The following is a 24,473-nucleotide window of genomic DNA, read 5'->3' on the forward strand; positions in this document are numbered from 1 at the left end:
GTCGTATACAATACTTTGAGATTCACTCAATTATTTTCTAAAAAATTGGAAAAATTTCGTAACCAATTTCCAAAAAGATACCGATTTCTAAAAAGATCGGTAACGAAAAACTATACAGTTTATAACACTCCCCGGGAAATTCTACCCCTATTTTATATACAATTCTTTAAAATTCGGTCAATTATTTCTCAAAAAATTAGAAAAATTAAAAAAACCGGTTTCCAAAAAGATCGGTAACAAAAAATTATACACTTTATGGCACTCCCCGGAAAATTCTACCCCTGTTTTATGTACAATTCTTTAAAATTCGGTCAATTATTTCTCAAAAAATTAGAAAAATTAAAAAAACCGGTTTCCAGAAAATCGGTAACGCAAAAATATACACTTTATAACATTCCCCGGAAAATTCTACCCCTATTTCATACACTTTCGCGTATAAAAATTCGGTCAAATAATTTCCGAGATCATAGCGAACAAAAAAGGCTGCAAACTCTGTTGCTTTATAATAATAGTATAGATATAGTGAAAGTATGATAGTGCAACGTGATAATGGGTCTCGATGATATTATCGGTATATCTGAATATATCTGAACAAGCACACAAAGAAGATAATAATGTGATATCAAAGAATTACATATAATCATTTCAGTATTGAGTAGCATATTATTATACCTAAGATTAGACTTCCTAAGATTGTACCTAAGATTAGACATTATTATATCTAACTATCTTATCATTTCTTCAGTATTCTGTACATATTTGAATATACTAAATCATCATATATGTATAAATAGAGAAAAACTAAAACAAATATAGATTGATGTATTGGATTTCAAAAACTTCAGAGTTTTAAACCACTGTTGTAAAATAAATGTCTTCTTGTTTGTACAATACAATCAAATAAAAAACCTAATTATAAATTGCACGGAAAATCGACAAAAAATTGTCATTAAAACTAATACATGCAATAAAATTTGTCACAAAGATTAGCATAAAACTAACACTCCTATAGCTTCTCCTAACACTCCTAAATAAAAATTTAAAACAATTCTAACTATCTTAACAACATTGAAGTTTTTTAAATTCTTCAAATGTTTCGAAAATTTTTAAAATTTATCGATAAATTCATGTAAAAATTCATAACCTTCTAGCAATTTCTGTGCTGGTTATTAACGCTGATTCATGAATCGCGTATTATTATTCAAATCAGAACGATTGATTACGTGTCATTGAGCGAATAGGAGAGTTCAACTCATTTACTAACACGAAGTGCTAATACTGACACGAGAACTGAAGACAGGCCGTGTGGAGAGGGCCACGCGCGAGAACGAAGTTAACTGCGGGGACATGACGTGGGTTCTCCATCGCGGCGTATCGCGCGAGGACTGAGGAGAGTAAAGCGTTAGTTGCCAGTTGCCAGTTGCCAGCTGATGGCCGGCCTGAGCGGTCACGCGCGCGCGCGTTCACGTAACCGCGTGTGCACAATCGAGACAGGCGCTCTCGCTCGCGTCTAAAGTAAGCGTGGACCGAAGCAACGAAGCGCAGCAAAGCGGAGTCGAGTCGTAGATGCGTCGTTATCGCCGTCGTTATCGTGATTTTCGTGATAGCGCGGGATGCGCGCTATTGGGATTCACTGATTTGCCAATTTCCGCCCGACGAGGACACGCGGACGAAGAATGTCGTCGGTGTTCTCGAAGCTGATCGACGGCGCGTCCGCGCGCTACGGCGTGCGACAGGAGACGCTGACGTGCGGCGTCGCCGGCACAGCTACGGCGCTCTATCTCCTCAAACTCACCTATCCGCACATCCTCACTCGCCTCAAACAATCCAGCCAGAAGAAAAGCCAACAATCTCACTCCAAACGCAATAGAAGCAATGCCGTTCTACGAAATAATTCTCTTGATAACAACTCCGTCGGAAGTGGCGGGGGAAAACAAAGATTGTCAGTCGGATTGGATCGCGATTTTTTCCGACAGCTGATGATGTTATTGAAGATCATGGTGCCGGGATGGCGTACTCGAGAGATGGGCTTATTGGCATGCGCGACGCTGATGTTACTGGCGAGAACCTTCCTGTCGGTGTATGTAGCCGAACTGGAGGGTCAGATCGTCAAGAGGATAGTTTTACGCGACGTAGGCGGCTTTGGCTTAATGCTCGCGCGATGGTTCGCCATCGCCTTACCCGCCACCTTCGTCAACTCCGCCATCAGATATCTCGAGGGCCGGCTGGCGCTTAGCTTTAGGTACACTCCTGCTACTCTCGGTGCTTTCTTTGACGTGGATGAGTGAATGCTTGTATCCGTCCTTTTCTTGGGGAACAATAAGGATCCTCTTTTTCATACTTGCAGTCGAGATACTGACGTACATGTCGAACCGCATCACGCTTGTTAACTGTCTTTTTTTAGTTTTCCAACTATTTTCTTCAAGGTAGCATCATAAAATTCATTCAACTTGTACTATTTAAGGTTCTACATTAAGGTTGTCTCGCAAATCGCAATTAACAAGAAAAATTTGAAAATTTAACTATACGGTAATAAATGTGGTATCTACACGTTTGTACAATTTAAAAGTAATTGACCATACATAAGATAATCCCGAACACGAGATAATCGCTATCAAAAATTGCACTTTTTTCATGCATTGCATATATACAAATCATATACGAAAATCTCGTATTTTGAATTTTAATAATTAGAATGAACAACAAGAAAGTGATGAAAAACGGATGTGTACTACTATGAAGGACATTTTAGGAATACTAGTAAAAAAAACCTGAAATTATTGACTGTTTAGTTTTAGAAATACAATAGTAAATAGATCTCAATTTTCACGATTTTTCAACGTAAAGAAGCGACTGGAGGCGAAAAATAAAAGAATCTTTTGTTCTATGTGTGAGGGACAAAACTATCCAAAAGTTTTCAGCCTATAACCGTAGATAGTCAGATTTTGAGTTGACGTCGATTTAGTTCAGAGTATAAAATTTTGGATTGTATTGTCGCAAGACAGCTACCTTAAAGATAGAAAAACCACGAAGAAAAAGAAAACAGGAACAAAGTTCAAATAGCGCCATTATATTGATATTATAATATAAAAGGAATAGACTCGTCTCTATAGGTATCTTCTTACATTTCCTATACTTAAAATGAGTTAGATGCACATTTAGAGAAAAATAGAGAGAAAATGAGACTTAAGATATAGGGAATATAACTAAACGGGCAAAGCTGTCTAGGCAGATAGATTTTGAGGATCTACCCAGACAAACTTGCATAGCTGCATAACCATATAAAAATTAAAGAAAATTATCTAATCATATTGTTGCTATCATACGGACGCACGTAAAAATACGATTAAATAATTTTCTTTATGCATATGGTTATGCAGCTATGCAAATTTTTATCGATTGGCTCTAAGGATTTAGGAAATATCGTAAAAGTATGTTTTATATTCTCTGAATATTCAAAAAAACACATACTGCTATATACTGAATATATACTAAGAATGCTTCTATTTTTTATGTATATATATTTTATATATTCAGAATATTTTCTAGTATATAACATATTTATAGAATGTTTGAGTAGATCACTCACATGCGCGCACGTGTGTACACTAGAATAGGTTGTATATTAATTAATATACATTTTATTCATTAAATATATTTCTATTAATATATTATATCTTTCTATAAATATATTTGTGATTTTTTTAATCTGCATTTTAACGAACTTTTGAAACTTATAATATTTATAAAGATCAGAGATAATACATTACTAAAAAATTACTAATGACATTAATAACGCTTAGAAATTAGTTATAATTCGAGCTAGTTCACCATGAGTTTATCAATTGATTATCAATTGATATTTTCTATCATTATAAAGCTTGCCTATTCTTTTAGAATCGATGTCTTCCAATGTTCTTTTTGGATATTAAAATTTTTTGCTTGGATGTGATTTATAGATACATTGCATATAGATAGAGCATTATATCTTGTTTTTGCCTATATTAAGAGGAGCAAGGGGTATATTTTCTTCTCTCGCGCATGCGCAATTGTATATGTCTGTCGGCAGCCACTCATCCTGCAGTCTTCGGTTATGATCGCTAAGCGAACACACAATTGCGCATGCGTAAGAAAAGGAAATGTATATACAGAGTGGGCTGTTTCAATTATTTCACTTAAATATTTCAAAACCCATAAGCTTTAGAAGGAAACTTTTTAGACAAAAGTTGTTCAGTGTTGAGGGAGTTATCTGATGATGATCTTTATTTAATCTTGGATTAAGGTCAGAGCACTATTTCAAGGTCAACTTTATTTTTCCAAATAGAAACTCCTCTATCTTTTATCATATATTCTTGTAGCTGATGTCGAAACATTTTCAAAATGTTATAAAAAACTCTTTTATTAAGAATTTCCTGAGATATTTTAAATTTTGTCATGATATTTTTAATATAAAATTTGAAATATCTCGTAAAGTATTTACTTTTTGATGACTTTACCTTGATACTTTTATAGAATATAGAATAATGAAAGGAATCGAATAATAATATTAATTTTAATATTTGCACTTTGCAAAATTTAATACGTCTGTAAAATACAAAAAAATTTTGTTAATATTTTTTTCATTATTTTTTTACAATAATCGATTTACAACAATCTAATTTTGACCCAAGATAAAATATAGTTCACAATCAGATAACTCCCTCACCGCACCGAACAATTTTTGTCTAAAAAGTTCCCTTCTAAAAGGACCCCGCACAAAACCAATGAAAAGTAGCCCCAGTCAAATTGGCTGAAGTTTTAGTATGATGAAGTTCAGACTGTCCTGATCAAAAGTCTCAATGGCTGCAAGTTCAGAAAATGCTCAGTTCCCGAGATACTTGGTCTCAAAGTGTTGAAATCGACGATGATTTTTCTTTCATTCATGAACCGTCATCGTCGATTTCAACACTTTGAGACCAAGTATCTCGGAAACTGGACATTTTCTGAACTTGCAGCCATTAAGACTTTTGATCAGGACAGTCTGAACTTCATCATACTAAAACTTGGCTGGACTAATTTGACTGGGGCCACTTTTCCATTGGTTTTGTGCGGGGTCCTTTACGAGTTTTAAGATATTTGAGTGGATTAATTAAAATGACCCACCCTGTATATTCCCTCCACTTAAATCATCTAACAATAAGTTATCTTGTCAAACGGCAAATCCCTATAAAGCTGGGATAATGCTCTATCTATACATATATAATATGTTCATATTCAATGAGCTATTGTATGTAGTACTGGATCCAATATAAATATTATTATGTGGTTCTGTAAGATGTCGCCACATGTAAACAACGTTACTACTTCTTTAATTCATGTATACTGTACAATACTGTACAATACAATACTGTATTAATTTTTTGAGTTAGTTTATTTCCCGTTTAAATATGGCGCTTAATTTGAGTTTCAATTACATCTTACGTTCTTTAGAGCGCTGTACAAGTGCATGATACCTCATAAAGGTATGTCAACCAATAGGCTACGTTCCTAAGGTTGATTGAATGTATATTCTTCCTTTTAGTATAATAAAAAGAATAATTCTTTAATATATTTATAATATTCAAAATAAGTAGAATATTATTAATAAATTTGTATATTTTTAAAATATAGGATAAATAGTACATTACAAGAGATGTTATATGAATATTTTCTCAAAATATGTATATTGAGTATATCCACAATACATTCGATATAAATATAGTATACCTATTCGAATATCACGTGTGTGTTATTTAGATATAGAGAATATTTCATCTAACTTGATCATTTAAAATATATTTGTATTGTTATTAAAAATTTTAAATAATGTTTCTACAATAAGTTATTTAGTACAAGAAATATATTCTAGCCATAATATTTATCTTTTCTTATTATATTAATTTTTGTCCATATGTCTATTTCTCTTGTGTATGTGTGTGTGTGTGTGTGTGTGTGTGTGTGTGTGTGTGTGTGTGTTTATGTGTGGGAAAACAATAGCATTATTCTTTTACGTCCTAACGTTGAAGGTCTTACATGTAATAAATGACTGACAATAAGTTCTTTTTTAGGTTTTTAGATGTTTCTTCTCTCTTTTTAAAACAGAAATGTGAATCTTATGATTCCGTTCTTATGTCTTGCGTTTAGATATACATATATTAGGTATATATTCAGAGGGGATACTGGGGCGAAGTCGTCACTATTTTTTCGGTGCCGATTTTTAACAACAAAACAAATAATTTTAGTAAAATGTGGTATACTGTTGTAAAAAGTGAACCCTTGGCTACAAAATTTATACGGACATTTTTGGTCTACGTCGCTTTGTTCAACTGGTATAGAGTGAAAACGACAAAGGTGCAAAAATTAAAATGTCAAAATTGCCGGGGCGGAGTCGTCACTTCATTCTCGGACTGAATTTTAAATGAAAATTCATAATTCCGATCATGAAAAATGATAGGATACATTTTATTAATTATTTTTTAATAGAAAAAAGGAAACATTAATTAAAAACACGATGGCGGAAAATAATTACAAGAAAAGCGCACACACTTATGTGCCCTACGCTCGCACGTTTCTTGTCAGCTCTATTCTGTCATCTCTCAGCACACGCAGTACATATTATCCAAGTCCTTGCCGGAATCCGACCACTGCTGCTTCTTTGAATTTGATTTTCACCGGAAGCCTCCATGATATGGCTTGGTGACGACTTCGCCCCGGACACAAGTTTCAAGTTTGGTCGCTCATAAAATATTAGAAATCAATGAAAATAAAAAAACTTTACTGGATTCGTGTTCAGCATGCATTACTCTTTAGAATCACTTACTTTGAGATTTGGAGACACAATAATATTTAAGATATTATAAATTTTCGACGCGCAAAAAATTTTACTTTTGAACTCCGAAAACACGTTTGCCTCGATAATAATCACAACATGGCACATAACCTCACTAAACTCCGTTGGTCACGTGGGCACCATAAGCCGCGTTTACAGTATTAATGGCGAGTTCACACAACATACAGATTTTGAGATAATTGCAATGACGACTCCGCCCCGATGACGACTTCGCCCCGGTCTCCCCTATATATTTTCAAAGAGTTTAGAAAGAGAAAATAAATGAGCTTGGAGAGAAAAAAAGAAATAAACAATTGATAAACAAAATGCAAAAATGCAGTTAAAAGTAAGAAAATTCTTCTAATGAAAAAGTTTTCTCAGAAAAGTGTAAAAAATGTAAAATTGAGAAATATGAAAAAGACCAATTAGAGTGATAAATACGTGGATATTTATGTTAACTGTGATTATTAAGATGACAATTTTCAGCAGAAATTTTGAATGTTTTGATCTATTTTGGATTTTATTTTTGATGGCATAACGAATAAATATTTATAAACTAATTTGCACTCAAGCTTTAATCGGCTTCTTTATTTCACAACCGAAAGAAACTTTCAGTTTGTTGAATCACGCTTCATATTGTTCGGGGTCCCTAAACTTCTAAATCCGTCACTGATGCAGCGGTAAAGTGGCATATTTTCTCTATTGTGTCACAAATTGCACTCACCAAAATTATATATTTTAATACCATATTTTTCTATATTTTTCTATAATCTAAAATCTTATGCCTGTATATTAATTACAATTGCTTTATACTTTCTTTGTTATAGTTATGATTTAAATTTCATATTTAAAACAAATAATTTAAATTTTATTTTTAAAACAAATGTTTAAGATATGTTTTAAACATTGCACTGTTCTAAACATATATTTTTGTTCTAAATATATGTTTAAGACTAACTTTTTTAAAAGTTTAATATAGATTTAAAAAGTTTAAAACAGATTTTTGGAAAAATATTAACCACGTAAAATATTAATCACTTTAATCGATGTATCCAGTATCACTTTAATTTTTGTATGATGGCAAAATTTTTTTTTAATAAACCATAAAGAAATAACTGTTATGTATAAAACTGTTATAACAAAAAATGAAAACAAAATGTAAGCAAAAATTATACTTTTATAGATTTTAACATTCTTAGAAAATTAAGTAATATTTATTTATGTTATTACTTATGTCATTAATTTTTATTAATTAAGATTAAATGTAGAAGTTATATTAACACTAGATCGGTCAAATATGTATTATTGTAAAAATTTTACGTATACAGATAATAAGTGTAACACTCGCCGTGGATAGACAAAGCAGGTTTTATAACCATTTAAACAAAAATAGAATTAAATGAATTCTATATTGTGTGGCGATTTTCGCACTAAATAATGAGAAATCAATTAATAAAATACGGCGAATCAACGTGCGTCCGCACGATTCGGCGAGAAGATACAGCCTAGCGTTTATTTATGATATTACTACACGCGCGGCGAGGCATATTAGGAAGAGACCTCTGTAAACAGCAACGGCTATGCATGAATGACGCGTGACGCTGAACTTCCGCGCACATAGTAACTATAAACGCTGAGTTATCTCTTCTTGCCGAATCGCGCGAATGCACGCTGATCCGCAGATCTTTATCAATTAATTTCTTGTTATTTATTGCGAAATTCGCAAAATGGTAAAAAACTTTTTTATTCAGTTTAACCCCTTCTACCTATCCACGGCGGGTGTTATACCTGTTATCAGATATCCTGCATACAGACTATATTTTTGTAGAATAACATATAAAATATATATGTATATATTCCATATAGTGTATCTTACATTACATGTTTTAAACGTGTATGTGTTAAATATGTTTTTTAATCATGTCTCTTAATAATATTTTTAACATTTCAAATATTAAAAATGTTTTGAACAAAAAATGATATTTTCTGTTTAAAGAAAATTATCAGCCCCTATAATATTATCTTTCTTTTTATAATATTACTTTTCTTCTTTTGTTTTCAAATATGATACGATGTTATGTGAAATATAGTATCCATGTAATAAAACATTTTTTTGTCAAAGTCATTGTTTTCATGATTTGAATCGTTCTTTCTTTTTTAGACAAAATTGGCAACGCTGCATTATTGCTAATAAAGAAACGCGTATTATTAGTTGTTGCCTCCCTTTTACATAATAAAAATAACATCTTCTTTATACATTCCCATGCTATATTAATTATTAAAAGTAATATAAATCTCCTTTTATTTAGATTAGATGGAAAATCCTGTAGAATAGAATTTAACTTTTTGATTATTTATGCAGGGAGCGTCTGGTGAAGCATGCCTACAAGATGTACCTGAGTCAACAGACTTATTATAGGGTATCGGCTTTAGACACTAGGCTTGGCGGGGCCGAGCAAAGACTGACGGATGACTTGTCAGAGCTAGCCAGTTCTGTAGCGCATCTATATTCTAGTTTAACAAAACCGTTGCTAGACTGTGCTTTAGTCGGTATAGCGCTTATTTCATTTTCACATAAAATGGGCGCGAAAACAATACCAGGTGAGATCTTAATGTTTTTGTTTTATGACTAAACTCCGATTAGTTAGATAGGACTTAACTAACGATTAACTTGTTAAGCAATATCTATGCTATTTTGTTAACATAAATAGAGTAATTAATTTTTTCTTGTTTAATATGTGGAAAGAAAGATTAGATTTGGAAGAATTAAATAAATTATTAATTAGAATTTTGCAGTAAGCGATTCTACTGATTGAATAAATTACTGATTAAGTTAATCGGAATTTGATCAAAGTCACTATTATTCTTTTTTGTCGTTGTTATACATATAATTATTTTGTATATATGTATATGTACAGAGAGATCTAAGAAAAAAGGTGAGAGATAATAGTATTAAAAATTAAAATTCCTCAAGTAAGAATTTGACACACCATCCACCATTTTCGGACTAACTACTCAGTAAAAAATTTTCCATATATAAAAACATTTATATATGATTACATGAAGGACCCCGCACACATCACAGGGAAAATTGGCCTCCCGTCGAATTTGCTGAAATTGTAGTATGATGTAGTTCATGTCGTCCTGATCAAAAGTCATAATGGACCCGAGGTCAAAGAATGGACAGTTTCCGAGATATGGGAAGTCAAAGGTCAATAATAGTGCCTTATTCGAAAATTCTATTCTTTGTGTATATCCGCACGTGAACAGTGTTGTTGTGTGCGTATGTGCCATTCTACGTATGTGTGTGTGAGCGTAGCCTGGTTTGATACATGGCAATAGTAATATGGCGTTCGCAATATGGCCACCTATAACGAAACTAATGCACGGATCGAGATCAGCCCAACTTGGCCAGCATGTTCACCGTCGAAAAAGGGTTTTATTTTTATTTAAGCATGCGTACTATGAGTGGCCACATTACCCTCACTGACGTTATATTGCCATCTGATCTCGTACTCTCCGGTGTGGCACAATGGCAGAGTTTCAAGATTGGTGATAGCTAATGAAGACAATCAGTGTAGCCAGAGTCGAAACTCGCCGAAGTGAGATTCGGCTTCAAATAACTAAGCGAGCCGATTCTCGACGACTCGACCTACGAAGCTACGTTCACATACAAATACACATACATATGTAGAATGGCACATACGCACACAACAACACTGCTCACGTGCGGTTATACACAAAGAATAGAATTTTCGAATAAGGTACTATTATTGACCTTTGACCTCCCGTATTTCGGAAACTGTCCATTCTTTGACCTCGGGCCCATTATGACTTTTGATCAGGACGACATGAACTACATCATACTACAATTTAAGCAAATTCGACGGGAGGCCGATTTTCCTGTGATGTGTGCGGGGTCCTTTGTTTTCACTTTCTCAAGCTTTATTTTTTTATAAAAAGAAAAAAACAATGCAAAAGTTGTTCTTTTAATTATTTTTTTTTAATTCTTCTGCTTATTATTTTTTCTATATATACAAATAGAGATTATACAAGAGAAAGGAAATACATATATGGACATATTTTATATATAGGGGAGACCGGGGCGAAGTCGTCACTATTTTTTCGGTGCCGATTTTTAACAACAAAACAAATAATTTTAGTAAAATGTGGTATACCGTTGTAAAGAGTGAACCCTTGGCTACAAAATTTATATGGACTTTTTTGTTCTATGTCGCTTTGTTCAACTGGTATAGAGTGAAAACGACAAAGGTGCAAAAATTAAAATGTCAAAATTGCCGATGCGGAGTCGTCACTCCATTCTCGGACTGAATTTTAAATAAAAATTCATAATTCCGATCATGAAAAATGATAGGATACATTTTATTAATTATTTTTTAATAGAAAAATGGAAACATTAATTAAAAACACGATGGCGGAAAATAATTACAAGAAAAGCGCACACACTTATGTCCTACGCTCGCACATTTCTCGTCAGCTCTATTCTGTCATCTCTAAGCACACGCAGCACATATTATCCAAGTCCCCGCCGGAATTCGACCACTGCTGCTTCTTTGACTTTGATTTTCGACGGAAGCCTCCATGATATGGCTTGGTGACGACTTCGCCCCGGACACAAGTTTCAAGTTTGGTCGCTCATAAAATATTAAAAATCAATGAAAATAAAAAAACTTTACTGGATTCGTGTTCAGCATGCATTACTCTTTAGAATCACTTACTTTGAGATTCGGAGACACAATAATATTTAAGATATTATAAATTTTCGACGCGCAAAAAATTTTACTTTTGAACTCCGAAAACACGTTTGCCTCGATAATAATCACAACATGGCACATAACCTCACTAAACTTAGTTGGTCACGTGGGCACCATAAGCCGCGTTTACAGTATTAATGGCGAATTCACACAACATACAGATTTCGAGATAATTGCAATGACGACTCCGCCCCGGTGACGTCTTCGCCCCGGTCTCCCCTAATTACATATTTTTAATGAAAAATTTCTTATCGGGTATCAGTTAAGTATCTATGCAATTTGTTAATACAAAAATAAATTTAATTCAATAGTTTATATGTATAAATATTATTATTGCTGTAATAAATAAATCTCATATAGAGAATCAATCAAAAATTATTTAAGCGATGTCTAAACTTTTATTTGAGGAACTCTAATAAATAATACAATAGTTAATTTTAAATTAATAATGCTGAAGAAAAAAGTTCATACGAACATGTATCTGATTCGGAATAATAATTTCCGAGATAGAGCAAGTTGAATTATTTAAAATATGTAAATGATTATGAAATGCCACAGATTTTGCTCAGAACCCGCAGGTTCTGCAGTCATCTGCTATTATATTTTATTAGCAGATTTTATTATAATTTCTGTTGAGTTTATTTTCGATTTGATTATTTGGATATACATATTATTAAATTATTATAAATTATTACAGATTAAACTTTTAATTTTTCTTGTAAAGTCTTCATCATCATCATCATCATCATCATCATCATCATCATCATCATCATCATCATCATTATTATTATTATTATTATTATTGTTACTATTATATTTTATTATCTAGGTCCACTATTAGCGGCAGCGGTCATTGCTTTAACCGGACAAGTTCTGCGTTTTGCTTCACCGAAGTTCGGCCAACTGGTTGCTGAAGAAGCAACGCGACGTGGGAAATTAAGAGAAGCGCATGCTCGCATCAGTGCGCATGCAGAAGAAATTGCATTCTATGGAGGTCACAATACAGAACATCGTTATCTAAGCTCCGCTTATAAGTCTTTGGTAATGCATTTGCATCGTATTCTCGCTGTTAAACTGTGGTACGTGATGCTGGAACAGTTCCTCATGAAGTACTTGTGGTCTGGCACGGGACTTCTCGTTATCGCAATGCCGTTGCTTTATAACACGGCTGCATCATCGGGAAGCGGGATGATTAATACGGATGGCGATGGTGTGTACAATGACTCAAGCATTAATATTCTTAAATAGAACATCTGGTATACAAAAAAGGCAATAATGATGTCATAGTAGTTTGTAGATTGATAGAAAGTTTTTTTAATTCCATATTATATTTTTATTACTTAATTTTATATATGTATAAAAATTCCCAGGTAGAAATTTTGTCTGGAAACAATCAGGGCCCCATATATTTTTTGAAAAATATTTCTGGGACCCAGGTGGACAATCTAGCTAGGGCCTGTGTAAAGTTTGGGACGCCTAAATCGTATAGGCCCTATTATTGAATCCAGGTCGGCCCAAGATTGCGCCCAGAATTTGTTCAAAAAAATTATCTGGAATCTAGCTGGGACCTATAATTTTCCTAGATATTTGCTTGGTTTGTACCATAATTATTTTTATAATCCAGTCTGGCCCAGGCTTGAATCTAAAATTTTTCCCTGGAAACCCGGCTGGGCCAATATTTTATTTGAAGGATTTTCGAAGGATGTTTTAATAATAATTTTACTCGTTTATCCCAAAAAAGAAAATATTTTTATTTATCGTCGGCAAAACAAAATAAATTGTCATATTAAAATTAAACACACTTTATATTAACAGACTTAATTATTTATTATATAGCTTAGCTTACAAATTTTAAAAATACAACTTTACTCTAGGTTTTGTACTTTGTTCCTCTTTGCGCGATGTCCGTCCCAGTCTTTCGCGTTTGTTAAGCAGTAACCAATACCATTCAGAATTTCCTTTTCCGTTAGTGGCTGATTATTTTCGTTAAAGGCGCCAGACTATTATGAGAGGTTGCTGTTATACTGCACTATAGTACTGTAATTCCATGTACTTTTACGTCACTACGCATGATCATGTGCGTCTACATCATGTTGGTATAACAGACATTCTAACTACGCAACAGTCAATTTTAGTACTTAATAATGTTTTTCCTAAATTTGAGAGCGACAGTTTTAACTTACAGATTTATGTTTTACGCACCAAAATATACAAAATTGTGAAGTTTCAGCCAATCGGTAAGAAAGCCCCTCTCCTTCATAATTACCTTAAAAAATAATTATGTTAATGTTATATATAATATTCCCAAACGATAATTTAATTATAATTATATTACATAATCTTAAATCTTACCTTGTTAAAAACTTCATTACCAAAGAGTTCGCCATACTAAAAAGTAAAGTTTTATTGTAACAGAATTCAAAAAGTTAGTATCTAAATAGAGAGAATCGTGTATGCGCTCAATCACGAGAAAATCCATTATCCACCAGTCTTCAAATATCTGCAGAAAAAATCCTCTGATGACTGACGAATATAAAAATTCGAGGTAAAGTTTGCATTAAAAATATAAACTGGTTTGTCCACCACTTCCAAAAACTTTGCTATTATAATTTTTATTATGATAGATATATTTAGATTAAATATTAATTAATCCTTTTAGAGTCTAATCTTTTTTGTGTGTGAGAAGAACATATTTAATTTAACTATTTTTTAAAATGTTAGAGATTGCTGAATACAAACGTAAAATTTACCAACATTTATTTTGTTGTTATTGCTTTCGTGAATAATTAATATTTCCAGACACTAAGATATAAAATCAACGTCTATCATAAATAATATAATGGACTCGATTTAATTAATATTATAACTTGCCTACAATACGAATTGCGCTACAGATCACTTTCTCATTCTCTTCAACTTTTACAAGACAGCAATTTACAAAACATTTACAAGACGGCATACGCATACGTGTGTGATTTTGGATGCACCTTCTAATATATAATATTATATAATATATTGATGATCACACACACACACACATACATACACACACACTATCTGTCACGTACTACGTTTACGCAAACGTTACTTCTGTAGTAACTTATACGATAATTCCTCCACGTAAACGAGTGAATTATTGTAAGTTACCACAGAAGTAACGCTCGCGTAAACATAGTAAACGGTCAAGACTATCACTACATATCTCCGACACATCGACATATAGTATGGACTGCGCACAGGTATAGAAAAATATGACCGGCGACTCACACCGGTGGAAGAAAAGAGATAGCGACTGGTAGAGGTCAAGCTGTCCTTTTCTATCCAGTGCGTACAGACAAAGAGTTAACGAGGTAGAGGTCAACTCTACCGGACACTTTTTGAAGGCTTTCATATAGAGATCGCGTAGTCCATACTATATGTCGATGCTCCGACCCGCTGATATTTTGCCTCTTGTGACACCCACATCCTAATTTCGTAGCACTTCGATCCTTGCGTGACGCGACCGAAATTGGGAATTAAACGATCGTACTTAGTAGTATTTAACGATGAAAGACCACGGTGTTACGCGCGAACGCGATATGTATTTCTAGGTTATATAACTGACTGACAGCGCGCTGTCCGTGCAAACGCACTAAGCGACGAGCGCGCACGTACGCGTATATGCTGTCTCTTTTCAGTGTAGCAACACTGTCATGGAGGGGACCCGGGGGGACGCTCGAGATGTTCTTAAATGCCATCTATCGAGGCAAAAGCAACCGTACGTACGGCGACGACGACGACGACGACGACGACGTTTAATTCTTAATTGTAAAATTTACCATTTCAGACTTTGCATCGTCTCCGCTCGTAGGGCACGTAGCGGAAAAATAAAAACGCTTATTATATAAATCGACCCCAAGCTATCGATCACACCAAGCCTACTTATTCCTAGCCTACTTAGAACTTGATCCGTTTACTCGTTATTGAGATCTCAAAATCTCGGGTACTCGCAACTCGTGCGTTCGCGTAAATGAGTCACGGTGCGTCTCGCTCCGCGCGTACTTGGCGCGAAACACTACCGTGTCTCTTGATATTATAGTACATAAATTTTATCTTGGGAAAAACTAGGTAAATTTCAGGATTATATTCTGGACCTATTAGGGTATTTAAAGCTAGATTATCCAATCCAGGCCCCATAGTTTCATATCTAATTTGGGAAAAACCTGTCAGTGGCAATCTAGGACCCATGTAGATTTTCCCGACTATTCTTTGTCTCGGTAAAGTCAAGGTAAATTTCTAGGGTGTATTCTGGACCTAGACGGATATTCCAAACTGGATTTTTCTACACAGGCCCTGTATTTAATCTCGGCAAATCGAGGCAGATTTCCACCTGGGTTATATTATATAAATTATATTTTTTTTCTATACTATATTATTTTTATATACACTGTACAAAAAAACAAAAGAAAAGAGAAAAAGTTAATAATAGCATAAAATAATTATAATATAAATGTTAACAATAGCTTACAAACAAATATAATAATTTACCAACATCTACTAATTAGGTGGTGTGAGTGAGCGAACAAGATATCTGACCACTTCAAAAAATCTTTTGAGCTCTGGAGCAGATGCTGTCGAACGACTTATGTCGTCTTATAAAGTACGTATTTTAATTCCTGATAATTTTTTTAATCTTGCATGTTTTGGCATTAAAGAATGTATCCGAAAGTTAAAGTTAAAGTCTTTGAAGATACGCGTTTAAGCTAAACATCAATTTAATTTTTATTAAAATAGGAATTAGTCGCATTGGCGGGGTATGCAGCGCGCGTCAGCGAAATGCTAGATGTATTTAAGGATGCTGCGCTCTGCAAATACAAGAGAAACATCGTTACCAGTAGTCCATCGAGATCCGTTCCAAACGGTAACGCTCAACAACTCACAGAAAAAGTAATCGAATTTAGTAACGGCACTCCAATAATAAAAGGTAAATCAAAATATTTGGCAACACAATAAAATTTAAATAATTAAAACTGATTTCATTATCTTAGTGCATATTTCATAATATTTAAAGTTACTAATTATTTTAATTTTAACCCTTAAATGCCACCCTGGGGTCCAGCGGACCCCAACCCTTTAGATCGATATATTTTCAAATGTTCCCCCCAAAAATGGAGCTCATGCTCCCATTGATGAAAGTTGAGTGATTGACCTACCCGCTTGTACACTTAGCAGTACTCAGTTTACTTAATTTTTTATACTATGTTGAAATTGAAATTTTAACAATATAAGCATTTTATTCTCTTTTCTAAGCCTTGAACAACATTGAAAATAATTTTCATAACTAAATATCAAAAAATCAATGAGTAAGGAGACATTTTTCATGCTGGGGTCTTTTAGACCCCATGTGTCATTTACGAGATTCTTGAGAGGTAGGGCATTCAAGGGTTAATAAAATTACTATTTTTTATTTATGATTTGATGATCAAATTATTAAACTATTAAATAATTGTTTTAGTTTTCATATCTTAATATAAGAGTAATTGATTATCACGGAGATTACCTACTTAATTACAGAATTATTATATCATCTCTTATTATTACATCTCTCTCTCTCTCTCTCTCTCTCTCTCTCTCTCTCTCTCTCTCTCTCTCTCTCTCTCTCTCTCTCTCTCTCTCTCCTCTCTCTCTCTCTCTCTCTCTCTCTCTCTCTCCCTCTCTTCTCTCTCTCTCTCTCTCTCCTCTCTCTCTCTTCTCTATCTCTCTCTCTCTCTCTCTCTCTCTCTCTCTCTCTCTCTCTCTTCTCTCTCTCTCTCTCTCTCTCTCTCTCTCTCTCTCTCTCTTCTCTCTTTCTCTCTTCTCCTCTCACCTCCCCTCCCTCCCTCCTCCCTCCCTCCCTCCCTCCCTCCCTTCCTCCCTCCCTCCCTCTATCCCTCCCTCCCTCCCCCCCTCCCTCCCCCCCCCCTCCCTCGCTCCCTCGCTCCCTCCCTCGCTCCCTTCCTCCCTCCTTCCCTCTCCCTCTCCCTCTTCTTCCCTTACCGCTCCCTTTTCTCTCTCACTCCCCCCATTCTCTTCCTTTTTCCCCTTTTTCTCTATTTCAACAAAATATTTATATTAATCATTTAATATTAGTGATGCTAATAAGTTACTTGTTATACGTATATATACTCATCGTCTTTTATACTTTTACTACGAAAATCATTATACGTGACTTTATTGTTTGTCAGGAATTGTTCGCGAAAGCACGGACGGCAGTATAAGTCTAATCAATGTACCGATAGTCACGCCTAATTGCGAAATAATTGTACCTAACTTAACAGTCCATGTAAGTAGTTATCACGAACTTTACATACATAATTACAGAATTATTATATTCCAATATTTAATATCAAAAAAGACATCCGTACAATATTTACGGGTTCTGTTACATATACATACATGACTATATTATACATATATAATTACATATTCTTATGTTTCTATACTCCGTCCAATGAGAGATTGAGAGTAGATCGGACGAAAACTCGTCCGTCTCGCGCAGGTCTCCGCCCACAGAACATCTATTTACATATACACGGTACGCCAGGCTCTAGGGACTTTACCCCCACTTTGCCCGCCTATGCGCAGAACTACTCTTAATCTCTCGTTGGACGGAGTATACATAATTACATATAATTATATATTATCTTTATTATTCTATTTTTGTCATGTATTTCATATTATCTTTATATTCATTTTGATTGCTTTTTAATTACAATCAAATTGATAGAATATGATAGATACACATCCATCTTTCTATTTTACATGCGCACGTATGCGTATGCATTATATCTATATATTTATTTATAATTGACAGATAAAGCCAGGCGATCATCTTTTAATCACTGGACCCAATGGCTGCGGTAAAAGCTCTCTCTTCCGTGTTATTTCCGGTCTTTGGCCCGTTTATGATGGAACTCTCATCAGACCAGCCGAAATAAATTCTTCCGAACATGGCAGACCTGCCCTATTTTATATCCCACAAAAGCCGTATATGACAGTGGGCTGCCTACGAGATCAAATCATCTATCCAGCGCATTCTGGGTCTATATATATATTTAATAATTAATCACATTAGAGATAACCAAAATAGATTTAAATTAAACTATTACATTTAATTAAATTATAATTCGTTATATAATTAATTAAATTACAATTAATTAATTTATTATAGTAAATTTTATAATATATTTTAAGTATAATTATTAATTTTTTATAAAATTTTATACACGCGATTCAATTTTTTTATTAATATGTGAATAAAAAAGGTATACATTGTCTTTATGTTGTTGCAGGTCAGAGAATTGCTCGGATGAAGAGCTGTTACAATTGTTAGATGATGTGGACCTACGAAGTATCGTGGAACGAGAACCGGAAGGCTTCGATACTCTCGGCGACTGGGACTCTACTCTATCAGGTGGCGAGAAGCAACGGCTCGCAATGACGCGACTTCTCTATCATGCTCCACAGTATGCTTTGTTAGACGAATGCACAAGCGCTGTCAGCCTCGAAGCTGAAGGAATAATGTACGAAACTGCAAAGAAAAAAGGAATCACCCTGTTGACGATCACTCATCGAGTAGCATCGCTCGCTAAATATCACAAGTTATTATTGAAATTCGATGGAGAAGGCGGCTGGACCTTTGGCCCGCTGAATATGGATGGATTACCGATATTACCAAATCGAGAAGCTAATAAGGAAGAAGCGGAACGAGAGAAAGCAAAGACTAGCCATTACCATATGTTGCATGTATGTTAAATGTTTTATTCTGTATGAATGGTGCCTTAAGAATTTATATTCTAAGTTTCTAAATTTTATGTTTATGAAAAGATTATAAAACACAGAATTACATCAGTTTTTTCAATTAAAAATTTTTTTCAAAGAGTGGTGGCAAAATTTCGCCCATTTTTTGGACCTCGAATTTCAAACTTTTTTTCATAGCAAATAGTATTATTAGATGAAACATTAATCCCAGTAAAATTTCAAGATGAGCATAGGCCACGGTTCCGGAGATGCAAGGGGGTGAAAGTGATGATTTCCAGTCAGGGTATATTGCATATAAGGAAGAATGCGTGGCTGAAGTTCACGTATTATTGAGGGTATTTTCTGTCGAATGGATCATCTACGATTCATTGTTCAGAGAATGAACGATCTACTATTCACCGCTATTTTATTTATGGGGGGGGGGATGCTTTATAAAGCACCCTGAAAATACGTTCCCTATTAATCACAGATGGAGTCCTTTTTTTAAACGATATGTTTCACTTCGTTATATATGTCGTAGGCAAATAGTTATTTTAGGAAAATAGCTTCTGACTAGGCAAATGCTATCTGCCTGGCCAAATAGCTTTCACTATTTATTCTTGCTATTTTCCTAGTCAAATGCTATTTTCCTAGGCAGATGCTATTTGACTGAACCGCTGTTAGGCAAATGGTATTCCGCGAAGCATGCATTGGTGCACTTCAGTGACGCGCTTTAAACAGTTAAATACTGTTAAAGCGCGTCACTAATCTATACGCCGAAGGCGTGTCCTAAAATCAGTGAGAAGTTGTCGCGGGGCATGTTCATGGTGGCTACATCTCGTCGGTATGACAGGAATCATAACCTAATTCCTGTCAACTTTAACGATTAATATCTCGCTGCGCGGGGCAGAGCGACACTTTTTTCTGCCAGATTCTTTTGTTTCGTGCAAAAACGCGTCGAATAAGCCTAATTTCATCGATTTCTATGCTGGGGTAGCTAAACTGAAGAATTACCCACCAATGTATGCTTCGCGGAATACCATTTGCCTAACAGCGGTTCAGTCAAATAGCATCTGCCTAGGAAAATAGCAAGAATAAATGATGAAAGCTATTTGGCCAGGCAGATAGCATTTGCCTAGTCAGAAGCTATTTTCCTAAAATAACCATTTGCCTACGACATATATATTTTATTCCTTAGTATGGACACTTGAAGAGTTTCGTGTACTTTCATGGATTATGAGAAACCATCACTTTCACCCCTTTATATCTCCGGAACCGTGCCTATGCTCACCTTAAAATTTCTCTGAGATTAATGTCCTATCATATAGTACTATTTGGCATAAAAAAAAGTTTGAAATTCGAGGTCCAAAAAATGGGCGAAAAAACAGGTCTTTTTGCTATCATTCTTTAATATTATTTTATGACACAATATCATGTGATTTCTATTTCTCTAATTTTCAATTAATTTACATGACATGAAATTTTCTATTAAAAGTAGCATAAAACATTAAGTTCTAATGTTTACATCTAATTTACAAAAAATTTTAAATGCTTTCTTATACGGCTTCTAATATTTTTAATACAGAATACAAGTTTCTTATGATTTGATATAAAAAAGAAAATGGATAAGTTTATATATTTCTTGATTCAATAATATAATTTCATATAATTACAATTATATACACACAAACACATTATTTTTTCAATAAAATAAAAACATATGAAGACTCTCTTGAATAAATCAAATAATAACGTTAAAAAATTGGCAATAAGAGCTAGGCGCAGTAATTAATGCACGTATATAATTTTTTACAATAGACAAATTAAATAGGATTAGCATACGTTTCGACCTTTTCTTTGGGTTTTATCCTCAGCGCAACATTAATAAATTGTAATTCAAATTAAATCGGTCGGAATTTAAAGCAGTCAAACCGTTTTAACCATTTGACTGCGTTAAACTCCGATCGATGTAATTTGAATTACAATTTATTAATGTTATGCACTGAAGATGGCCCAAAGAAAAGGTCGAAACGTATGCTGATCCTATTTAATTTGTCTATTATAATAAGTTATATACGCGCACTAATTACTGCGCCTGGCTTTTATTACCAAATTTTCGACGTAGAAGTACGTCTTTGTCGACAGTGAGTAGGGGATAACATTGGGAGCACAGATGCAACGAAAACATGTCACACTTGAACGTTTATATCTTCGAAATAATCGTAATGATTAATATGTCATTAGATAGCTTATATAGTCCCATTTCCTCTTTAAAGTTTCAAAAGTTTCAAAAAGCTTCCTAAATGAGGAAGTCAAACAATTATAAGCAAATAATTATTCTCAGATCTCAACATCTTTCAATTTTGGCAATTTAATATTAATTATTGGCAACTTTTCTAATTCCATTATATTCTTCAGTCTTTTCTACCCCTATTTCTTATACAATGCTTTAAGATTTGGTCGATTAGACTCAGCTTTATTAGGTTTCTATGTATGTACGTATTCCTAGCAAATTCTAACGTATGTAACTCAAGAACTAATTAATCAAATTTTAAAGAATTATATATGAAATGGGGATAGAAAAGACTGAAGAATATAATAGAATTAGAAAAAAAATTGCCAATATAATAAAAAAAAAAGTATGCAAATTAGAAATTTGCACATTTTTGTAACATTATTTAACATAATTTTTTATTTAATTACATTTTTTTTATATTTTTAATATATATTTTTTATTTCTTTTTTAGGAGCTACGTGATATACATCCTGAAAATACCTATGTGGGAATTAGTTGAAAAGTACAGTCTATGGAATTTTATATTACAAATGAAATAAAAAATACAAAAATAATATAGTATAAAAAGATATGAATATAGAATACGAAAAAATATATAAATAATGTACCTATTCTATATCTTTTTCACATATATTATACATATATCGTATTCTATCTTCCATATCGTACATAGAATATTGACATAAATATGAAAAATGATAAATTATTATGGTGGGTGGATATATATGAATGTACATATATTTTTAGAATTGCGCATTGTAAAAAGGTATTTTTTCTACTTTTAAAATAATTGAGAGCGCGATATATCACATTTTTTAAAGCGTTTTATAAAATATACATCATAATTGCAAAAAAAGACTTATTGAACAACGATTGCTTTTATAGATTGTCTTTTTCAATCTACAATCACATTTAAGATGGTCAATTAATAAATATAAAACATAAATATGCGAAGTATGTGGTGAAATGAGATAAGACTATTTTTGCCAAAATAAAAAAATTCGTTAACGTTTTGAAAAAGATTTATTGGAGTATATAAATTTGTTAAGTGTTACAGAGCACACTGCGATTGAATTACTACTCAATTTTAATAAAGGTTTAGAGAGTAAAATTATGTATTAAGAATAAATTTATATAAATATTGTAAACAATAAAATATTATGAATTTCTTCTTTAACTTCTTCTTATCTTTCCGATTTACCCAATTTCTTATGTGTTTTTCTGATAAACTAATAATTTTTTTCCATTTTGATAAATAAATTATATGTCAAACAAATAAAATTGTTCCATTCCTATATTTATACGATATTATAACACATGCTCAAAATATTTAAAATTTGTATTACAAATCTGTGAAATTTTGTATTAAATATTTAATTAAAAAATCAAGTTTAATAGAAAATATCTGTTCAAATATTATTAATTTACCGAGATATTCGGTACTTTTGTAATGTAACTCAAATTCAATTTGTATAATATAATTACATTATATCTATAATACTTTCATTCATATTATAATAATATAATGATATTACTAAAAATGTACTATAATAATATAGTAATCAAGAATAATAATTAAATTATTTTTTACTTGTATAAAACGCGGCTAAAAATTAATTATCACCTGCTTTCAATATGCGTGGTTATTATTCAAAGGAATAAAAAAAAACAGTTGAAAGAATTTCTCTTTTACCTTGTTCGAATGTAAGTATGAAGAATCTTTTTTCTATGTCGGCTGTGCAGCTGCTACGTACGTAGCTGCCATGCAATCGTAACATTCGTAAGGGCCTACGCACAAGGATTGTCGTAATCGTTTACGACTCTGTCGTAAGTCCATCGTGTCGCTTACGCGACGGATACGACATACGCTAACGTCAATCCTTGTGCGTTGACTTCCGACACCGACTTATGACTTACGACAGAGTCGTAAACGGTTACGACAATCTTTGTGCTCTGGCCCTTACGCTGCAGTAATGGCTCGTGCATTAATTTACGCTCGGGCAAAAATTTAATTACGTATGTTTCTTTGTTTTGAAGGCGATCGCAGGGGTGACAAGGCGAGTGGCGGCGAGGGTGAGGACGGGGGAGGTGGCAGCAGTGGCAGGGGTGGGAAGACCCGCAATTCCCGATGAGCTTACATCCAGGAAACCCCGCAAACGCCAAACGTCGATACGCCGACTCTCGAACCGGCGGCAGCCATCTTGGGGGGTTGCTGCTTGCGTTCCTCCTCTCTCGCGAACTCTTGATACTCCAAAGCAATTTCGGCGTCGCCGAACTGACTCCGAGTAAACTCAACGATGATGATTGTTAAACAAAAAATTAAGATTTGTTAACAAAAAACTTATTCCAAATCGTCCTAAATCATAATATCATTATCTAAAAAAAAAGAGATTACATAGTATATATTATCAAAACTTTTAATATATAACTTTGTGATTATGGAAAACTTTACATATAACAATGTGATTTGATGAAATTAAGGTTGTGCATCACAAAGCTATATATTAAAAGTTTTGAAAATATATGCTATGTAATATCTTTTTTTTAGATAATGATATTATGACTTAGGATAATTTGGAATATAACGTTTTAAAAATGTAAATTTAAGGGTTTATTTAATATATAGCTTTGTGATGCACAACCTTAATTTCATCAAATCACATTGATTTATATGTGAAGTTTTCCACAATCAGGTATAATTTTTTTAAAACTATAATATATTAGTTAAAACTATATATTGAAAAATAAGATATGCTGATATGTGTAATTTATAAATAATTTGATTCAATAAATCTGA

The 24,473-nt window shown here is 33.4% G+C and overlaps 1 protein-coding gene and 1 long non-coding RNA gene across 4 annotated transcripts; one reads left to right on the plus strand and one right to left on the minus strand.

The window, feature by feature from the left end:
• The first annotated feature begins 1,384 nt into the window (after positions 1 to 1,384).
• On the plus strand, positions 1,385 to 22,853 carry Abcd (ATP binding cassette subfamily D). Its single transcript, XM_071720003.1, has 9 exons — positions 1,385 to 2,242; positions 9,210 to 9,448; positions 12,452 to 12,832; positions 16,167 to 16,261; positions 16,396 to 16,585; positions 17,826 to 17,923; positions 18,455 to 18,681; positions 18,933 to 19,386; positions 22,128 to 22,853. Exons 1-9 carry the CDS (start codon positions 1,677 to 1,679, stop codon positions 22,173 to 22,175), a joined length of 2,298 nt encoding a protein of 765 aa, XP_071576104.1. The 5' UTR covers positions 1,385 to 1,676; the 3' UTR covers positions 22,176 to 22,853.
• On the minus strand, positions 13,425 to 15,482 carry LOC139781166 (uncharacterized). Of its 3 annotated transcripts, XR_011720446.1 has the most exons (3): positions 14,890 to 15,482; positions 13,975 to 14,010; positions 13,425 to 13,888 (listed from the first exon to the last, which is right to left on the minus strand). It is a non-coding gene; the product is annotated as an uncharacterized lncRNA (long non-coding RNA). The 3 variants fall into 3 exon arrangements; XR_011720447.1 differs by having other exon boundaries at positions 13,425 to 14,010; positions 15,086 to 15,482; XR_011720445.1 differs by having other exon boundaries at positions 13,425 to 14,010.
• Positions 22,854 to 24,473: the final 1,620 nt, after the last annotated feature.

This window comes from Temnothorax nylanderi, unplaced genomic scaffold (assembly GCF_030848795.1).
Source record: "Temnothorax nylanderi isolate EJ_2023f unplaced genomic scaffold, tnyl_v1.0 TNYL_tig0319_pilon, whole genome shotgun sequence".
Taxonomy (NCBI): Eukaryota; Metazoa; Arthropoda; class Insecta; order Hymenoptera; family Formicidae; genus Temnothorax; species Temnothorax nylanderi.

Coding starts and splice junctions, on each gene's coding strand:
- Abcd (XM_071720003.1), top strand. CDS start 1,677: ATGTCGTCGGTGTTCTCGAAGCTGATCGACGGCGCGTCCGCGCGCTAC. Junction 2,243..9,209: donor CGGCTGGCGCTTAGCTTTAG/GTACACTCCTGC, acceptor TTATTTATGCAG/GGAGCGTCTGGTGAAGCATG. Junction 16,586..17,825: donor CGGCACTCCAATAATAAAAG/GTAAATCAAAAT, acceptor ATTGTTTGTCAG/GAATTGTTCGCGAAAGCACG.